This window comes from Mus musculus, chromosome 2 (assembly GCF_000001635.26).
Source record: "Mus musculus strain C57BL/6J chromosome 2, GRCm38.p6 C57BL/6J".
Lineage (NCBI taxonomy): Eukaryota > Metazoa > Chordata > Mammalia > Rodentia > Muridae > Mus > Mus musculus.
Genome location: NC_000068.7, coordinates 37,073,872 through 37,094,514, shown reverse-complemented (window position 1 = coordinate 37,094,514; position 20,643 = coordinate 37,073,872). Strand labels below are relative to the sequence as shown.

At 38.4% G+C, this 20,643-nt stretch overlaps 1 protein-coding gene and 1 pseudogene across 1 annotated transcript; both read left to right on the top strand.

Annotated features, from left to right (window-relative positions):
• The first annotated feature begins 8,768 nt into the window (after positions 1-8,768).
• Positions 8,769-9,737, top strand: Olfr361 (olfactory receptor 361). Its single transcript, NM_146368.1, has one exon. It carries the CDS (start codon positions 8,769-8,771, stop codon positions 9,735-9,737), a length of 969 nt encoding a protein of 322 aa, NP_666480.1.
• Positions 9,738-11,278: 1,541 nt separating this feature from the next.
• Gm13437 lies at positions 11,279-20,431 on the top strand (annotated as a pseudogene).
• Positions 20,432-20,643: the final 212 nt, after the last annotated feature.

The following is a 20,643-nucleotide window of genomic DNA, read 5'->3' as shown; positions in this document are numbered from 1 at the left end:
ATAACTGAAAAGACTGTATTATATATTTATGAAATATTTTCAATATCAGCTGGTCACAAAACATGTATGTATTCCTCAGGATTCATTAACAGCAAGAATATTATTTTACTAGAAATTTTGTAGAGCAGTAATTAAAAGTTATTCTTTTAATCTCCCACAAAATTGCACATTTTCTCTTGAATCCTGCCCCTGAATACTGGGTAATTCCCTCCTACACCATTCCTTCTCCATTCTTCTTATTCTTTGATCTTTTATTCCTTAGCTTCTGACAAAATCCCTTAGTCTTGTGTTCCAAAAATATTAGGTGACGCTCATGTATAACATCTTCTATTTGGTTATAATGCTTCTACTTGGCAATAGTGCTACAGGCCAGCATATTGCATACTCAGTGGCATAATTCTAGTGTATTTTATTTGATCTCTCACCAAGGCCAAACAAGGCATTCCTCTGCTACACATGTGCCAGGGGTCAAGGACCAACCCATGCATGCTCTTTGGTTGGTGGCTTAGTCTCTGGGAGATCTGATGAGTCTGGGTTAGTTGATACTGTTGTTCAATTATGAAGTTGTGAAAACCTTCAGCTCCTTAAATCCTTCCCTTAACTTTTCCATAGGGCTGACCTCAATCAAATGGTTGGCTGTAAGTATCTGCATCTGTCTCAGTCAGCTGCTGGTAGAGCTTCTCAGAGGACAGCTAAGCTAGGCTCCTATCTGCAAGCACAATATGACATCAATAATATTGTTATTGTTTGGTGCCTGTGCATAGTATGGATTCCAAGTTGGACTGGTCACTGGGTGGCCTTTACTTCAGAAAATATCCTCTGTGATAGACTGAAGTGTCACCCTAAGATTTATATATTAAAATCCTTGTCCCTTAAGTGATGGTATTAGGAGGTGAAAACTTAGGAAGCTAAGTAGGTTGTAAACTTAAAACTTTCATGAATAGGCCTAAAGGCAGAAAATGCTTGACTACCCTCCTTCTGCTCTCTACCATGTAAGAATACATTGAAAATAAGCCATCTGCAACCAACACGTGGGTCCTCAATATACTATTGCCAGCACCTTGATCTTGATACTGTCTTCTAGAACTGCAAGGAATAAATTTATGTTGTTTAAGAAAGCATAAATTGGTCAGTTGACAATAACTGGTCAATGATAACTTGTTATAGTAGCTATAGTTGGTGGAGACAGTGTCTAATTAACTTAATACTAAAACTTTAGATCCTGAAGTAACCTTCTAGTTTATACTGTGAACACTGAGTTGTATGCTACTATTCATTTACTTCTATAATGTTGTACTCTTTTTGTAATTATAAAGAATATACTTAATATTTCAAATTACCACCAGAAGTGGGGTGGCAGACAGCATGTGATCATATTTTATATTTACTCATATACTTTTTATGTATCAAATATTGCTCTATTTTGTCCTAATATTTAAGTTATGATTTACATTTATTTAATTAATACATGTTTCAAATTTGTATGGAATTTGGTATTTCACTAAAAACTAGGAACATGCCTTTGAGTAACTAGTCATATATTGTTTAGTTCATCTTGGTTTTTTTTTTTGTCCCCTGTATTCAGTTTTTATGTATGTGTGTAGTTATTTATTTTAAAATACAATACTTTAGGATTGATTTCAGCATGCAGTAAAATTAAGCAGAAACTGTAGCATTCCTATAGTTGCTTTCTTCTTACATATTCACATATTTTTTGTCTATCAATCCCCTACACCAAAATTACATGATTACATGTTCATCATAATTGAATGTGCTCAACTCTAAACAGTATTTTATATATATATATATATATATATATATATATATATATATATATATATCCTCATGATTCAGGTAATATCACAGAATAAAAAGAAGCAGAAGCAGAAGAAGAAAGAAAGAATTTAAGAGAAGAAAAATCATAAAAAGTTCTGTAAAATGCTGTCTTTTAGACATGGGGAAGTTATTGTACTTATAAACTTGCAAAAGCTAGAGATACTATGGAAGACCTGTGTGAGATCAACCCAGCAAACATTTAGCATAGATGGGCTAAATCAACTGAGTGGCTATTAGTAGTTGCTGGGAGAGTTTGGAAGAGAAACTGTTTTAAAGATGAGGTCACTAGTAGGATTTCTATACACCAGTGGGTGCCAGCACAATGATGTACACTTGGGCAGTATTCACTGGACTTAGAGGATTATAAAAAAGTGAAATACATCAAGATAGGAGCTGGAGTGTTGAGTGAAACATAGGGATAATTGGAAGGAGAAGCAGGTAGTAGACATATCTCATTATATAAAGAATAAAGAAAAAATGCTATTATTCTTTAAAAAAAGCCACTTACTGACAATGCAATTCAGAAATCCACATTATGGTCCCGTATGGTCACTTCTGTACACTTTCTGAAAGGAGACAAATGTATGAAGGCATATACTAATGACAATGACATCATTCAGAGCCAGTTTGTGGTAGTAAGGATTGATTTCCAGAGTGGTTGTACCAATTTGCAATTCCACCAGCAGTGGAGAAGTGTTCCCTTTTCTCGACATCCTCAACATGTGCTGTCACCTGAGATTTTGATCTTAGCCATTCTGATTGGTGTAAAGTGGAATCTCAGGGTCATTTTTCCTGATTATTAAGAACTTTGAACATTTCTTTAAGTGCTCCTCAGCCATTTGAGATACCTTTGTTGTGAATTCTCTGTTTAGTTCTACAGTCCATTTTTGATTGTGTTGTTTGGGGTTTTTTTTGGTGGTTAGCTTCTTGAGTTCTTTATATATTTTGGATATTAGCCTTCAGTTGGATGTGGGGTTAGTGAAGAATTTTTTAACAGTTAAAAATCAGGATCCCTGTAAGTTTCACTAGCTGAAGTTAGTTCCTTACAATAATATTCAACATTTTCTTCCACATTTATCCTTTCTCCATCCCCTAATATATTGAAATTTATTTGTGGAAGGAACAGTGTTACTTTCTTTAATAATTTTCTATTCTTGATTTGTCTTTTATCCCTATATTTCAACATAGTGTATTAATTTATACAATGTATTTCTGTTAGGTAAAAGTTCTATAAGATTGACATGTAGTCTTTCTAATAAGATAGCTCCAGCATAGGTCTGTGGTTGTCTCAGCAAGACATGAGATGTCTGGCTGTCACTTTTTTTGTAACTTTAGCAGCTATTTGTGTGCATTAGAGCAGTTTATTATAACAGAAATCAAATCAACTTAGAGCTGTGGGAACAGTATGGAGTGGGTAGGAGGGAGACAAAATTTTCTAAATTCTAGGAGTGTTATTTAGAGTGATTCCTTTGAAATTAGTTACATTATTACTTTATCTGAGCACAGTTGGAACCTCCTGGGGTTAGTAGAATCCCAGAATGAGTATATGTCACATGACCTTGCTTCATTACAGTTACCGGCCCTTCAGAAATCTTTTATGAAAAGTGATAAAAATGGGGCTATATAGGAGGAATATACATCTGCCTAGACATTTATCTTGGTGTACAATGTTAGATATAAAGGAAAAACGAGGCTAAAATTATATTCCCTGTCTTAAAATAAAGGGGAATGAGGCAGCTAGAAATAAATTATATTAATTTTATAGAAAACATCTTTATATTTGTACAAAGAAGACCAAAGAAAATAGAATGAGGTACAATATTAGAGTCAAGAGAGAAGATGAAGGAATTATCAGTTATGCCACCAATGAGCTTTGGAGTGAAGAATGAGTGTTGATATGGAGTAAGCAATGATGGAATCAAGTAGAGTATATATAGAGAAACATTTCATCATCCTTGAATCCTAGAAGTATGTGACAGAAGTTGTAATTCATTTCGTGAGCATTTGGAGGGTCTATTTTTGAGACAATAACAAAAGAAGATTTTAGTTATACATCACAGAATCAGCCAGAATAATCAGCAAAAGAGAATTGTGATCAATAAGGTACCAAAGAGATCCCTTGCATAATGTTCAGATACAAACAGAACAGTAGAGATATATTGTATCAGCCACCAAACCCAGACACTATTGCATATGCCAGCAAGATTTTGCTAAAGGGACCCTGGTATAGCTATCTCGTATGAGGTTATGCCAGTGCCTGACAAATACAGAAGTAGATACTCACAGTCATCTATAAGATAGAACACAGGACCCCCAATGGAGAAGCTAGAAAAAGCACCCAAGGAACTGAAGAGGTCTGCAACCCTATAGGTGGAACAACAATATGAACTAACCAGTACCCCCAGAGCTCATGTCTCTAGCTGCATATGTAGCAGAAGATGGCCTAGTTGGCTATCACTGGGAAGAGAGGCCCCTTGGTATTGCAAACTTTATATGCCCCAGTACAGGGGAAAGCCAGGGCCAAAAAATGTGGGAGTGGGTAGGTAGGGGAGCAGGGTGTATAGGAGGGTATAGGGAACTTTCAAGATAGCATTTGAAATGTATATAAAGAAAATATCTAATATAAAAGAAAGAAAATATATCTGAAAATATGTAACAAAATATATAAACTCTAAGGAATGAATATAAACAGAATATTAAAAGAGGTAAATACTAAACTCAAATAATATGAAAATATTTTTTTTCTAAAAAAAAAGAGATGCTTTCATAAAAATAGAGCAGAAGACAATTGAGTTAGATGGACCCTCTCACTGTTTCTCCTCTATGACTCTAGTTATTCTCACAGCACTAGATATGTATTAAGAGATTTTTTTGCAGGTAGTGGCAACTATCATTTATATAAATATATTTTTAAAAATTTATATATTTATTTATTTATATCTCAAATGCTACTCACCCTCTCAGCAGTCCCCCCTCACAGAGTTCCTACCCCCTCACCTGTCCCTCTCACTTCTGAAAGGGTAGCCCCCTTGGATATCATTTCTGCAGGGTTAGGTGCATCCTCTCCCACCCTGTCCAGACAGGGCACCCTTATGTGTCAGGGGTCCCAGTCCTGCCCATGTATGCTCTTTGATTGGTGGCTTAGTCTCTGAGAGCTGCCAAGGGACAAGGTTAGTTGACTCTGTTGGCCTTCCTGTGGAGTTCCTACCCCCTCAGAGCCTTCAATTCTTACATCAACTGTACTGGCTAGTTTTGTGTCAACTTGACACAGCTGGAGTTATCACAGAAAAAGGAGCTTCAGTTGAGGAAATGCCTCCATGAGATACAACTGTAAGGCATTTTCTCAATTAGCGATCAAGGGGGAAAGGCCCCTTGTGGGTGGGACCATCTCTGGGCTGGTAATCTTGGTTCTATAAGAGAGCAGGCTGAGCAAGCCAGGGGAAGCAAGCCAGTAAAGAACATCCCTCCATGGCCTCTGCATCAGTTCCTGCTCCCTGACCTGCTTGAGTTCCAGTCCTGACTTCCTTTGGTGATGAACAGCAGTATGGAAGTGTAAGCCGAGTAAACCCTTTCCTCCCCAACTTGCTTCTTGGTCATGATGCTTGTGCAGGAATAGAAACCCTGACTAAGACACCAACTCTTCCATAAGAAGTCCTGACCTTTGTCCAAAGTTTGGCTATGGGAATCTGTATCTGTTTCAGTCAGCTGCTAGGTAGACCTTCTCAAAGGACAATTATGCTAGTCTCCTGTCTGCAACACAACAGAGTATCATTAATAGTGTAAGGGATTGGCGCTGAGATCAGATATTCTTAAGTGTGTTTCCAGGGATTCTATTTATCCATTTTCATGTTTGTTTACTTATTGACTTGAGATCTTCCAGTGCAATCTATATGGTTTTGGCTGCTTGTCTATCCATCTGCCTGTCCTGCAGTCTGTCTGTCTGTCTCACTCTCTCATCTTCCTTCTCTCCAGGTTTCCTGAGTGGAACGTATTGAACTCAGGATCTGATGGACATGATGATGAGGCTGTAAAGTAGCGAGAGTACCAAGATGAATCCATGAAACTGGCTCACAAGAACAAGATTACTGCTTCTTATTCTTACTAATATGAGTGATCTGTATTATATGATCCTACTTTAGAACATAGTTTTGCTTTGTTTAACATAAAATGAACACTTTGCTATTACATTTTTTATCTTAATTAGGGACAAACAACAGTTTGGCAGCTTTTTTTCTTGAAGACTGATCATTTACCATGTCATCATGGAGAAAATGAGTTCATATCCTTTTCTTCTTGTACTTTCTTTCATTCCCATCTACACCTCCGTGTTGACATTTGTGTGGCTTTCTTTTGAAAGAAAAAAAAAGAGTCATTGCATCATGATAATTTATAGTTTGAACTCCATTCACTGATGTGGAAAGATAAAGGAAGAAATGAAGACAAAAGAGTAAACATAAAATGTAAGTTTTCTTGGACATTCCAACTTTTACTTTATAGATAAGTTCCATTAATTAAAGATGGTCTGAGTGTATTAATCAGAAGATATAGGAAAAACAAAGTCCAAACAAGCAAATGGGGATGAACTTAGGAAAAGTGTGAGATGCCAACAGAAGCTTCAGCACAGTGAGATGAGTATCTTTCTGATGAATTACAATGTAAGCATTTCCCGATATCTAAGAGTTTAAAAGGCAAATAATTTTTTAAGTTATTCAAAACAAAGATCCCTGACTGATAGACTTGTACATATAATCTCTTTGCGATTGATTTCCTGCGGTAGAGTCAGTTACTTCAATGAATCAGCTATAGTTGAGATGGCTTTGGTGTTGCATTTTTATCTGTTTTTGTTTAGGGATCTCAATGAAACACAGGGCAAAATATATAATACTAAGTAAAAAAAATGAAAATCATTATCAAATGTGGATTTTTAAGAGATAACATGTTAATAACATAACCACATGCTTAGCATACAATCAAAGGATTGAAGTGGAAGAGATTACCTTCTAGAAAAGACTCCATGCTGGAAGTAGCCAGGCCAGGAGGAAGGTGAGTAAATAGAGAGAAAGGGGAAAAAGCTGTGGATATGCATGCTGACAACAGTACAAACCCACCAGGTACTGTGTGTGTAATTTTCTCTCTACTTTAAAGTTCAGATTTAATAGCTTATTATCTTTTCCCAATTGAAACTTGAAAATTTTCTCTAAAGTGAAAAACTTATGGCTATTAATTTGAGTGTTATATCTCAGAGAAAGCCCTCATTTTTAGTTGGGACAAGTAGAATATAGGCAAGAGTTCTTAGAACAAGCAAAATGAAGGTACAAAAGTGACAAACCAGCATCATAAAAGAAAATACCCAATATTTACAAAACTATGTAACTGACACAAGAAGAAACCAATCATTCAAGCTATATAGGGTAATACAAGACATGTATTCTCAATGTCACCTTTCTTTATAGCTAAATAAAATTCAATTGTGAATGCAGATGACATTTTTACTAACCCTCGATTTTTATGGATATTTAGACTGTTTCCATATATTTGCTATTGTGAATAGAGCAGCAAGAAGAATGGATGTGTGGGAACCTCTGTGGTAAGATTTAGAATCTTTTGGATATATACCTGAGACCATAATGAAACTAAAACTGTGCTCACTAATGAAAAAATTTAAATAAAAGTTAAAACTCAAAAATGTGTACTTCTAGAACTGTTCTCATACTAAAGTAGTGTGGAACAATAAAGGAAGAAATTGAACAATGAGCTCATGAGAAAAAGAATAGCATTTCAAGAACAACGTAAGTGTCAATTTTAGGAATATAATCCAGGGCACACCTGAAAAAAATTTAGACAGAAATATAAGTCAAAGAAGCATAAGACCCAATTTCCAAGGGTTTCCAAACACATAATAAGGAGAAAAATTAAGAAACATTTTTATGAGAAACTTTCTCAGAATTGAAGATTAAATTTAGACTTAATCTCTAGATTAACACATTCTCATATTGACTCATCACGGGAATACTACTACATGAAGCAATGTTATAGAATTCAGAGATACATAGGATAAACATTCTAAAATAATACCAGGAAGAAACTTTGAAAAGGATTGGAAGGCTGACTAGACGAAGCTTAGTAAAACTGATTTTAGATAAGAAATAAATAGTTATAGTTTTAACTATCAGGTACTAATTATTGGAACATGAAAATATTCTTGACATTCAAAGTCTGAGAATGTCTGCTACCATTGTTACATTATTTCAAGTTTTATGAATGAATCAGATAAAATCAGATAGCTAAAATTATTATTAAAATTGAGGAAAGGGAAAGAGTAAAATATTCTAAAAAGATAATTTTTAATGTTTTAAAAGAAGGCTAAAAGAGATCTTAATTTGATTAAACACAAATGTCAAGTGTGTATATATAAAATAGCAACATATTATTCAGAGGCATAAAAGTACAGACCACTGAGGAGCTAAGACTAAATAGTTATAAATCTATTACATTATCAAAATGTCTATTTGTACAGCAGCATGCAAAGGCTGGTATTCCTCTTGATCCATTTATACTGAAATTTTGATTTGAAAAGGTGTGAGAATCAAATTCTGTGAGGAAAATAGCCACTAAAAAAAATCAGAGCTTATCTTACTTACATCTGTTCACACCTTGAGTAAGTTTAGTTGATTTTATGCAACACAGTTATCAGAAGAACAAAACTGAGTTTCTTGGTGCTTAAAGTGAGAAGAATATCTTCACTCCAGAGAGTGGCTTAACATTTTTTTTAAATGTTTATGATGATTTTTAATTAAAAAGCACAGGTTTCACAAGTTCCCCAGTTACCCAATCTGGGATGCAGATACCTGTGATATGGCTGGGCTCTGATATCTTCTTCTTTTCCAGCTCTGATCTTCTTCCCTTTTTACAGGTGATGTAGGGCACGATTTATGGCTACTAAAAACAGGACAGAAGTGACTGAATTTGTGTTGTTGGGATTGTCCAGCCAGCCAGAGATGCAGCCAGTTATTTTTGGAGTTGTCCTTATCATGTACCTGATGGCAGTTTTGGGCAATACCCTACTAGTGCTTGTTGCTTGCTCAGACCCCAAGCTTCATACCCCCATGTACTTCCTTCTCAGTCAGCTTTCCTTGATTGACATATCTCTAACAACTATCATTGTTCCCCAGATGCTGGTGCACACACTTTCTGTAAACAGAACCATTTCCTATAACTGCTGCATGACACAGCTCTTTTCCTTTATGACAGTGGGCAGTATGGAAGTTCACTTGCTTGGTGCAATGGCATATGACCGCTATGTTGCCATCTGTGACCCTTTAAGATATTCTTCCATTGTCAGCCATAGCCTCTGTCTGCGAATAACATTGACCTCATGGGTGGTGGTCAGCCTTAACAGTCTCCTGTACAGTGTGTTGGTCACTCGTTTAACCTTCTGTGGCAACAAGGTCACCCATTTCTTTTGTGACATCACTCCTCTACTGAAGCTCTCCTGTACTCGACCAGTGGTCAATGAAATGTTAATCTTCACTGAGGGTGTAGCTGTGGTGGTAAGCCCCATTTTCTTTATTTTTGGCTCCTATGTTCGCATAGGTATTGTTATAGCCCACATGCACTCAGTTGCTGCCCTGCAGAAAGCTCTGTCCACTTGTAGCTCTCATGTTCTTGTTGTGATGTTTCTGTTTGGTTCTTTGGTTCACATGTACCTCAAGCCATCATCCAGCTACAATCTAGAACAAGATCGCCAGGTTGCCATCTTTTACACACTCATTTCTCCCATGTTAAATCCACTAATCTACAGCCTCAGGAACCAGGAAGTTAAAGGAGCTCTATGGAGGCTTTTTAGGAAACTATATCTCAGGCAGTGTCCAGCTTGGATTTCCCACAACACATGCCAGTGAATCTCCTGAGAGGCAAGGGTTAGTCTGAAAACACTGCAGATAGGTGAAGTGGTCTCTTCATAATGTCTATGAATCATATTCTTATGGAATAGTTTTTGCTATCAACACTCCATTGGTTGGATTAGGAATGAGTGAGTTAATGAATGAATAGTTCTGGACTCTCTTGGCTCGTGGTGAATCAATCTTATCTCAGTGAAACTAAGAATATTCTTTAAAATCACTAAACCCAAACATCTCATTTTACTTGTGAACCCTGTAACCTAGAGAAACATAAGTTAAATGATATCAAATCAGTGTGGTATTAAGAACTGCCATTGTTTTAGTGATGTTTTTTCAAATACTCTCTTCAGAGAGAAACTGATGTGAATTATAAATCTGTTATTCACACAAGTGGATTTTGCATAAATTGTGGAATAGGGAACAGTTTCTGAATATTTTCACAATATCATTTTTAGAATCTGTCCTCTCATTGTAATGTAATACATTAAATGCTTATAGTGAAACAATTTTTCCATTTTTATCCATTAACTGTTATATAGAGCTTAGTATAGGTCACTGATATCAGAAATCCATAATTTATACATGTAGAGAGTGTGTGTCTATTGGCTACTCAGCCCCAACCAATACATCTACAACAGAATTTCTACACCTTATGTTAAGGGGAAATCACAGATGAGGAGGTGAAAAGATTGTAAGGGCCAGAGGGCCAGAAGATATTATCTTCTAGACATGACAGGAAAACTTAACAATAAACCTTAACATATATGGAGCAGGATGTATTGCATATAAGCGACACTAAATGGACTCAGTTAGGGATGTGAGTGTCTGTGTGTGTTTGTGTGTGTGTGTGTATGTGTGTGTGTAAATGAATATTGAGTAAGAGAAAGGTCATGAATTTGAAAGGCAGTAGAAGAAACAAGACTAGTTGGGGGTGAAAAAAAGAGATGAGAAAATGATGTAAATATAGCACCCATGTATAAAATTATCAAAAATTATTTCAAATAAATGAATGAGAATTCATCATTACAACCAAGTTTATTTCATTCCTGAAACACATGGATGGATCATTGTATGTAAGTCAATATATGCCATCTATCACATAAATACACTCAAATGCTGAAATTATGTGATCATCTCATTAAACTCAGAAAAATATTCAACAAAATCCAACTTTTCCTTAGGAAGACAGTCATGAAAAGGGTAGGGGTGATGGGAGATTGCTTCAACATAATAAAAGCTATGTATGGCAAATCTGTAGTCAATTTCATATGAAATGGAGAAAAACTCAGAGTTCCTACTAAGATCTATTGAAAAACAGTAAGATAAGAAAAAGAAATAGAAAGGATATAAATAGGGAAAGAAGTCAACTTATCCTTATTTTTTGTCTTTTCCTTTTACTGAAATCAATTTCCTCTCACATAACTTCCCCTGCACCTACTCCTCCCATTGACTCTCCACCTCTCTTCTCACTCAGATCCACTCCCTTTCTGTCTCCTATTAGAAAACAAACAGGGCAACAGCAGTAAACTGCACCGCATGCCATGCCCTGCTCTACACTCTCCTGCTTTCCTGAAGGCCTGTTGGTCCTAGAGGCACCAGGTAAGCCCCTCCTTTTTCAAGACAGTGCCCACTAATACCCATGAAATCACCTCTAAAGAGAGGTAAATTGTACCCCATACCCTATGCTCCATCTTCTGCCCTACAATTCTGCCTGCTTTACTCAATTACTGCCGGCATGAGAAAAAAAAATATTTAAGACCCTACCCCACACACTTTTCCACCATATTCTCCTAAAACACAGTACCCTGGACTCCATTTTCAGTCCACACCTAGCCTGTTTCCCTGGGGGCCTACTGGCATGAAGGACTCCAGACCATGCTTGTACTAGGGATCCCAGAGGCAATGTTAGCACCCAAATCTCCAGAGGCCTCAGAGGCACAAAAATCCCAGGGGAGATACTCTATTGGACCTGAAGACTAGCTAGTCACTGGAACTTCAGACCACTCAGGCCACTCATCAAAGGAAACAGAAACCAAAGGGGAAAATCATCCAAAAAATAACCACCCAATAAAGATAAATTCAGAAGTCAGCATCTAAATCTATAACTGCAAAGCCCAGATGGCTAAAGGCCAGTGTAGAAACAAGTCCAACAACAGCCAGGGTAATATGACGCCGCCAGAGCCCTTACCAGAGCAAGCCCTGCATATCCCAACATAGCTGAAGCACAAGGAATTGACCTTAGGTCTTACTGAATGCAGAGGCAGCTCTCTGGCATTTCTGTGGTCTCGTTGACAGTGTAGCAGGGCCTACACACAAGCAACCGTGTCTAAGGGACCTGCATATGGCATTGATCTTGGCACCACCTACTCTTGTGTGGATGTCTTCCTGCATGGAAATGTGGAAATAATTGCCAATGTCCAGGGTAACTGCACCACACAGAGCTATGTTGCTTTCACAGACACAGAACAAGTAATTGGGCATGTGACCAAAAATCAGGTTGCAAAGAACCTCACGAACAGTTTTTGATGCTAAATGTCTGATCAGACATAGGTTTGATGATGCTGTTGTTCAGTCTGATATGAAGCACTGGTTCGTCATGGTGCTAAATGATGCAGGCAGGCCCAAAGTCCAAGTTGAGTATAAAGGGAAGACAAAAAGTTTCTAACTAGAGGAAGTGTCCTCAATGGTTCTGACAAAGATGAAAGAAATTGCAGAAGCTTAGCTTGGAAAGACTGTTACCAATGCTGTGGTCACAGTGCTAGCTTACTCCAATGACTCTCAGAGACAGGCAACAAAAGATGATAGAACTATTTCTGGCCTCAATGTACTTCAAATTATCAATGAACCAACTGCTGCTGCTATTGCTTATGGCTTAGATAAGAAGGTTGGAGCCAAAAGGAATGTGCTGATTTTTGAGGTGGCACTTTTGATGTGTCAATCCTCGCTATTGAGGATGGAATTTTTGAAGTTAAATCAATAGCTGGAGACACCCATTTGGGTGGAGAACACTTTGACAACTGAATGGTCAACCATTTCATTGCTGAGTTTAAGGGAAAGCACTAGAAGGACATCAGCGAGAACTAGAGAGCTGTCAGGCATCTCTGCACTGCCTGTGAGTGGGTCAATTCACCCTCTCTTCCAGAACCCTGGCCAGTATTGAGATTGATTCTCTCTATGAGGGAATTGAGTTCTATACCTCCAATACCTGGGCTAAATTTGAAGAATGAATGCTGACCTGTTCTGTGGCACACTCAACCCTGTAATGAAGGTTCTTCAAGATGCCAAACTAGACAAGTCAAAGATCTATGATGTTGTCTTGATAGGTGGTTCTACCAGAATCTCCAAGACTCAGAAATCTCTGCAAGACTTCTTCAATGGAAAAAAGCTGAATAAGAGCATTAACAATGATGAAGCTGTTGCCTGTGGTGTAGCTGTCCAGACAGCCATTTACTGGAGACAATTCTGAGAATGTTCAGGGTTTGCTGCTCTTGGATGTCACTCCTCTCTTCTTTGGTATTGAAACTGCTGGTGGAGTCAGGACTGTCCTTATCAAGCACAATACCACCACTCCCACCAAGCAGAGACAGACTTTCTTTCGCCAGGTGTACTTATTCAGGTGTGTTAAGGTGAAAGGACTATGAATAAGGACAGCAACCTGCTTGGCAAGTTTGAGCTCACAGCCATACCTCCAGCACCCTGTGTGTTTCCTCAGATTGAGGTTACTTTTGACATCGATGCCAATGGCATCCTCAAATTTCTGCTGTAAATAAGAGCACAAGAAAGAGAACAAGGCCTTCGGATCCACTCCAGCACCAGGGTGTCTTGCCCTCGGAGTCTCTGGACACCTGCAAGGACCCACACAGGATTCCTCACGGGATCCTAAGACCTCTGGTGAGTGGAACAGAGCATCTGCTCCAAACCAATCGAGCAGGACCTGAGACTGCATTAACTAGGGAAGCAGATAACCCGGCCTGATCAGGGGCACAAGTCCCTTTGGGTCCACTCCAGCACCGGGGTGCCTTGTGTGCGGAGTTTCCGGACACCCCCAAGGTCCTCACAGGACCATCCATGGGATCTTAAGACCTCTGATGAGTGGAACACAACTTCTGCCAGGAGGCAGGTTCGAACACCAGATATGTGGGCACCTTCCATGCAAGAAGAGAGCTTGCCTGCAGAGAATACTCTGACCACTGAAACTAAGTAGAGATCTAGTCTTCCAGGTCTGCTGATAGAAGCTAACAGAGGCACCTGAGGAGCAAGCTCTAACCAGAGACAACTATAACAACTAGCTTCAGATATTACCAGATGGTGAAAGGCAAACATAAGACTCCTACTAACAGAAATCAAGACCACTCACCATCATCAGAATGCAGCACTTCCACCCCACCTAGTCCTGGGCACCCCAACACACCCGAAAAGCAAGACCCAGATTTAAAAGCATATCTCATGATGATGGTAGAGGACATCAAGAAGGACTTTAATAATTCACTTAAAGAAATACAGGAGAACACTGCTAAACAGGTAGAAGACCTTAAAGAGGAAACACAAAAATTCCTTAAAGAATTGGAGGAAAACACGACCAAACAGGTGATGGAATTGAATAAAACCATCCAAGATGCAAAAAGGGAAGTAGACACAATAAAGAAAACCCAAAGTGAGGCAACTCTGGAGATAGAAACCCTAGGAAAGAAATCTGGAACCATAGGTGCGAGCATCAGCAACAGAATACAAAAGATAGAAGAGGGAATCTCAGGTGTAGAAGATTCATTAGAGAACATCGGCACAACAATCAAAGAAAATACAAAATGCAAAAAGATCCTAACTCACAAAACATCCAGGAAATCTAGGACACAATGAGAAGATCAAACCTACGGATAATAGGAGTTGATGAGAATGAAGATTTTCAACTTAAAGGGCCAGCAAATATCTTCAACAAAATTATAGAAGAAAACATCCCAAACATAAAGAATGACATGCCCATGAACATACAAGAAGCCTACAGAACTCCAAATAGACTGGATCAGAAAAGAAATTCCTACCGACACATAATAATCAGAATAACAAATGCACAAAATAAGGAGAGAATATTAAAAGCAGTAAGGGAGAAAGGTCAAGTAACATATAAAGGCAGGCCTATCAGAATTACACCAGACTTTTCACCAAAGACTATGAAAGCCAGAAGAGCCTGGACAGATGTTATACAGACACTAAGAGAACACAAATGCCAGCCCAGGCTGCAATACCCGGCCAAACTCTCAATTACCATAGATGGAGAAACCAAAGAATTCCACGACAAAACCAAATTCACACATTATCTTTCCACGAATACAGCCCTTCAAAGGATAATAACAGAAAAAAACCAATACAAGGACGGGAATCATGCCCTAGAAAAAGCAAGAAAGCAATCCCTCAACAAACCAAAAAGAAGACAGCCACAAGAACAGAATGCCAACTCTAACAACAAAAATAAAAGGAAGCAACAATTACTTTTCCTTAATATCTCTTTATATCAATGGACTCAATTCCCCAATAAAAAGACATAGACTAAGAGACTGGCTACACAAACAGGACCCAACATTCTGCTGCTTACAGGAAACCCATCTCAGGGAAAAAGGCAGACACTACCTCAGAGTGAAAGGCTGGAAAACAATTTTCCAAGCAAATGGTCTGAAGAAACAAGCTGGAGTAGCCATTCTAATATCGAATAAAATCAACTTCCAACCCAAAGTTATCAAAAAAGACAAGGAGGGACACTTCATACTGATCAAAGGTAAAATCCTCCAAGAGGAACTCTCAGTTCTGAATATCTATGCTCCAAATGCAAGGGCAGCCACATTCATCAAAGACACTTTAGTAAAGCGCAAAGCACACATTGCACCTCACACAATAATAGTGGGAGACTTCAACACACCACTTTCATCAATGGACAGATCGTGGAAACAGAAACTAAACAGGGACACAAGAAAACTAACAGAAGTTATGAAACAAATGGTCTTAACAGATATCTACAGAACTTTTTATCCTAAAACAAAAGGATATACATTCTTCTCAGCACCTCATGGACCTTCTCCAAAATTGACCATATAATTGGTCATAAAACAGGCCTCAACAGATACAAAAATATTGAAATTGTCCCATGCATCCTATCAGACCACCATGGACTAAGGCTGATCTTCAATAACAACATAAATAATGGAAAGCCAACATTCACGTGGAAATTGAACAACACTATTCTCAATGATACCTTGGTCAAGGAAGGAATAAAGAAAGAAATTAAAGACTTTTTAGAGTTTAATGAAAATGAAGCCACAACATACCCAAACCTATGGGACACAATGAAAGCATTTGTAAGAGGGAAACTCATGGTTCTGAGTGCCTCCAAAAAGAAACTAGAGAGAGCACACACTAGCAGCTTGACAACACATCTAAAAGCTCTAGAAAAAAAGGAAGCAAATTCACCCAAGAGGAGTAGAAGGCAGGAAATTATCAAACTCAGAGGCGAAATCAACCAAGTGGAAACAAGAACTATTCAAAGAATTAACCAAACGAGGAGCTGGTTCTTTGAGAAAATCAACAAGATAGATAAACCCTTAGCTAGACTCAATAGAGGACAAAGAGACAGCATCCTAATTAACAAAATCAGAAATGAAAAGGGAGACATAACAACAGATCCTGAAGAAATCCAAAATACTATCAGATCCTTCTACAAAAGGTTATACTCAATAAAACTGGAAAACCTGAATGAAATGGACAAATTTCTAGACAGATACCAGGTACCAAAGTTAAATCAGGATCAAGTTAATGATCTACATAGTCCCATATCCCCTAAAGAAATAGAAGCAGTCATTAATAGTCTCCCAGCCAAAAAAAAAAAAAAAAAGCCCAGGACTAGATGGGTTTAGTGCAGAGTTCTATCAGACATTCAAAGAAGATCTAATTCCAGTTCTGCACAAACTATTCCACAAAATAGAAGTAGAAGGTTCTCTACCCAACTCATTCTATGAAGCCACAATTACTGTGATACTTAAACCACAGAAAGATCCAACAAAGATAGAGAACTTCAGACCAATTTCTCTTATGAATATCGATGCCAAAATCCTCAATAAAATTCTTGCTAACCGAATCCAAGAACACATTAAAGCAATCATCTGTCCTGACCAAGTAGGTGTTATTCCAGGGATGCAGGGATTGTTTAATATATGGAAATCCATCAATGTAATCCATTATATAAACAAACTCAAAGACAAAAACCACATGATCATCTCAGTAGATGCGGAGAAAGCATTTGACAATGTCCAACACCCATTCATGATAAAAGTCTTGGAAAGATCAGGAATTCAAGGCCCATACCTAAACATGATAAAAGCAATCTACAGCAAACCAGTAGCCAACATCAAAGTGAATGGTGAGAAGCTGGAAGCAATCCCACTAAAATCAGGGACTAGACAAGTCTGCCCACTTTCTCCCTGCCTCTTCAACATAGAACTTGAAGTCCTAGCCAGAGCTATTTGACAACAAAAGGAGATCAAAGTGATACAAATTGGAAAAGATGAAGTCAAAATATCACCTTTTGCAGATGATATGATAGTGTATATAGGTGACGCTAAAAATTCCACCAGAGAACTCCTAAACTTGATAAACAGCTTAGGTGAAGTAGCTGGATATAAAATTAACTCAAACAAGTCAATGGCCTTTCTCTACACAAAGAATAAACAGGTTGAGAAAGAAATTAGGGAAACAACACCCTTCTCAATAGTCACAAATAATATAAAATATCTTGGTGTGTCTCTAACTAAGGAAGTGAAAGATCTGTATGATAAGAAGTTCAAATCTCTGAAGAAAGAAGTTAAAGAAGATCTCAGAAGATGGAAAGATCTCCCATGCTCATGGATTGGCAGGATCAACATTGTAAAAATGGCTATCTTGCCAAAAGCATTATACAGATTCAATGCAATCCCCATCAAAATTCCAACTCAATTCTTCAACGAATTAGAAAGAGCAATCTGCAAATTCATCTGGAAAATAAAAAACCTAGGATAGCAAAAACTCTTCTCAAAGATAAAAGACCCTCTGGTGGAATCACCATACCTGACCTAAAGCTTTACTACAGAGCAATTGTGATAAAAACTGCATGGTACTGGCATAGTGACAGACAAGTAGACCAATGGAATAGAATTGAAGACCCAGAAATGAACCCACACACCTATGGTCACTTGATCTTCGACAAGGGAGCTAAAACCATCCAGTGGAAGAAAGACAGCATTTTCAACAAATGGTGCTGCCACAACTGGTTGTTATCCTGTAGAAGAATGCAAATCGATCCATTCCTATCTCCTTGTACTAAGGTTAAATCTAAGTGGATCAAGGAACTCCACATAAAACCAGAGACACTGAAACTTATAGAGGAGAAAGTGGGGAAAATCCTTGAAGATATGGGCACAGGGGAAAAAATTCCTGAATAGAAGAGCAATGGCTTGTGCTGTAAGATCGAAAATTGACAAATGGGACCTCATGAAACTGCAAAGCTTCTGCAAGGCTAAAGACACCGTCAATAAGACAAAAAGGTCACCAACAGATTGGGAAAGGATATTTACCTATCCTAAATCAATAGGGGAGTAATATCCAATATATATAAAGAACTCAAGAAGGTGGACTTCAGAAAATCAAATAACCCCATTAAAAATGGGGCTCATAGCTAAACAAAGAATTCTCACCTGAGGAATACCGCATGCCTGAGAAGCACCTGAAAAAATGCTCAGCAACCTTAATCATCAGAGAAATGCAAATCAAAACAACCCTGAGATTCCATCTCACATCAGTCAGAATGGCTAAGATAAAAAATTCAGGTGACAGCAGATGCTGCCGAGGATGTGGAGAAAGAGGAACACTCCTTTATTGTTGGTGGGATTGCAAGCTTGTACAACCACTCTGGACATCAGTCTGGCGGTTCCTCAGAAAATTGGACATAGTACTACTGGAGGATCCAGCAATACCTCTCCTGGTCATATATCCAGAAGATGTCCCAACTGGTAAGAAGGACACATGCTCCACTATGTTCATAGCAGCCTTATTTATAATAGCCAGAAGCTGGAAAGAACCCAGATGCCCCTCAACAGAGGAATGGATAAAAAAAAAAATGTGGTACATTTACACAATGGAGTACTACTCAGCTATTTAAAAGAATGAATTTATGAAATTCCTAGGCAAATGATTGGACCTGGAGGGCATCATCTTGAGTGAGGTAACACAATCACAAATGAACTCAAATGATATGTACTCACTGAAAAGTGGATATTAGCCCAGAAACTTAGTATACCCGAGATATAAGAGACAATTTGTAAAACACATGAAACTGTAGAAGAACGAAGACCAAAGTGTGGACACTTTGCCCCTTCTTAGAATTGGAAACAATCACCCATGGAAGGAGTTACAGAGACAAAATTTGGAGCTGAGACAAAAGGATGGACCATCTAGAGACTGCCATATCCAGGGATCCATCCCATAATTAGCCTCCAAACGATGACACCATTACATACACTAGCAAGTGTTTGCTGAAAGGACCCTGATATAGCTGTCTCTTGTGAGACTAGGCCGGGGCTTAGCATACACAGAAGTGGATGCTCACAGTCAGCTATTGGATGGATCACAGGGCCCCCAATGGAGGAGCTAGAGAAAGTAACCAAGGAGCTAAAGATATTTGCAACCCTGTAGGTGCAACATCTTTATGAACTAACCAGTACTCCGGAGCTCTTGACTCTAGCTGCATATGTATCAAATGATGGCCTAGTAAGCCATCAATGGAAAGAGAGGCCCATTGGATACGCAAACTTTATATGCCCTAATACAGGGGAACATCAGGGCCAAAAAGTGGGAATGGATGGGTAGGGGAGTTGGGGTCTGAGGGTATGGGGGACTTTTGGGATAGCATTGTAATGTAATTGAGGAAAGTACGTAATAAAACATATTTAAAAAAGAGAAAGAGGACAAGATCATCATCACCAATGACACGGGTGCTTGATTACGGAGAATATTGAGTGCAAAAAGTACACTGAGAAGTAAAAAGCTGAGGATGAGATGCAGAGAGATAAGTTCTCTTCCACAAACTGATGGGAGTTTTATGCTTTCAACATGAAAGCAACATTTGAAGATGAGAAACTTCAAGGAGATATCAATGATGAGGACAAACAGAAGATTCTATTTTTTATTAGATATTTTCTTTATTTACATTTCAAATGTTATCTCCTTTCCTTGTTTCCCCTCTGAAACCCCCTATCCCTCCCCCCTTGCCCTGAACCCACCCACTCCCTCTTTCTGGCCCTGGCAGCCCCTTATATACGGGTATATAACCTTCACATGCCCAAGGGCTTCTCCTTCCCTTGATGACTGACTATGCCATCCTCTGCTACATATGCAGTTAGAGCCATGAGTCATACCATGTGTTTTTTTGGTTCAAACAGAAGATTCTTAACAAGTGCAATGAAATCATCAGCTGGCTGGTTAAGAACCAGACTGCAGAGAAGGAAGAATTTGAGCATCAGCAGAAAGAACTGGAGTAAGTCTGCAATGCTATCATTTCCAATCTATACCAGAGTGCTGATGGTGTGCCTGGTGGAATGCCTGGTGGCTTCCCTGGTGGAAGAGTTTCCCCATCTGGTGGTACTTCTTTAGGCCCCATCATTGAAGAGGTGGATTAAGTCAGTCCAAGAAGAGGGTGGAGCATTGTTTCACAGGGAACCAAAGTAGGTAACATGGAATAGTTTCAACAGATACAAGAGAATTGAAATAACCATGTGCATGTTAGACCACTATGGATTAAAGCTGGACTTCAACAACAACAGAAACAACAGAAAGCCTACAAACTCATGTAAACTAAACAACACTCTACTTAATGACCACTGGGTCAGTG

Bases quoted from the DNA above. Each gene is read 5' to 3' on its own strand.
- Olfr361 (NM_146368.1), top strand. From the start codon at position 8,769: ATGGCTACTAAAAACAGGACAGAAGTGACTGAATTTGTGTTGTTGGGA.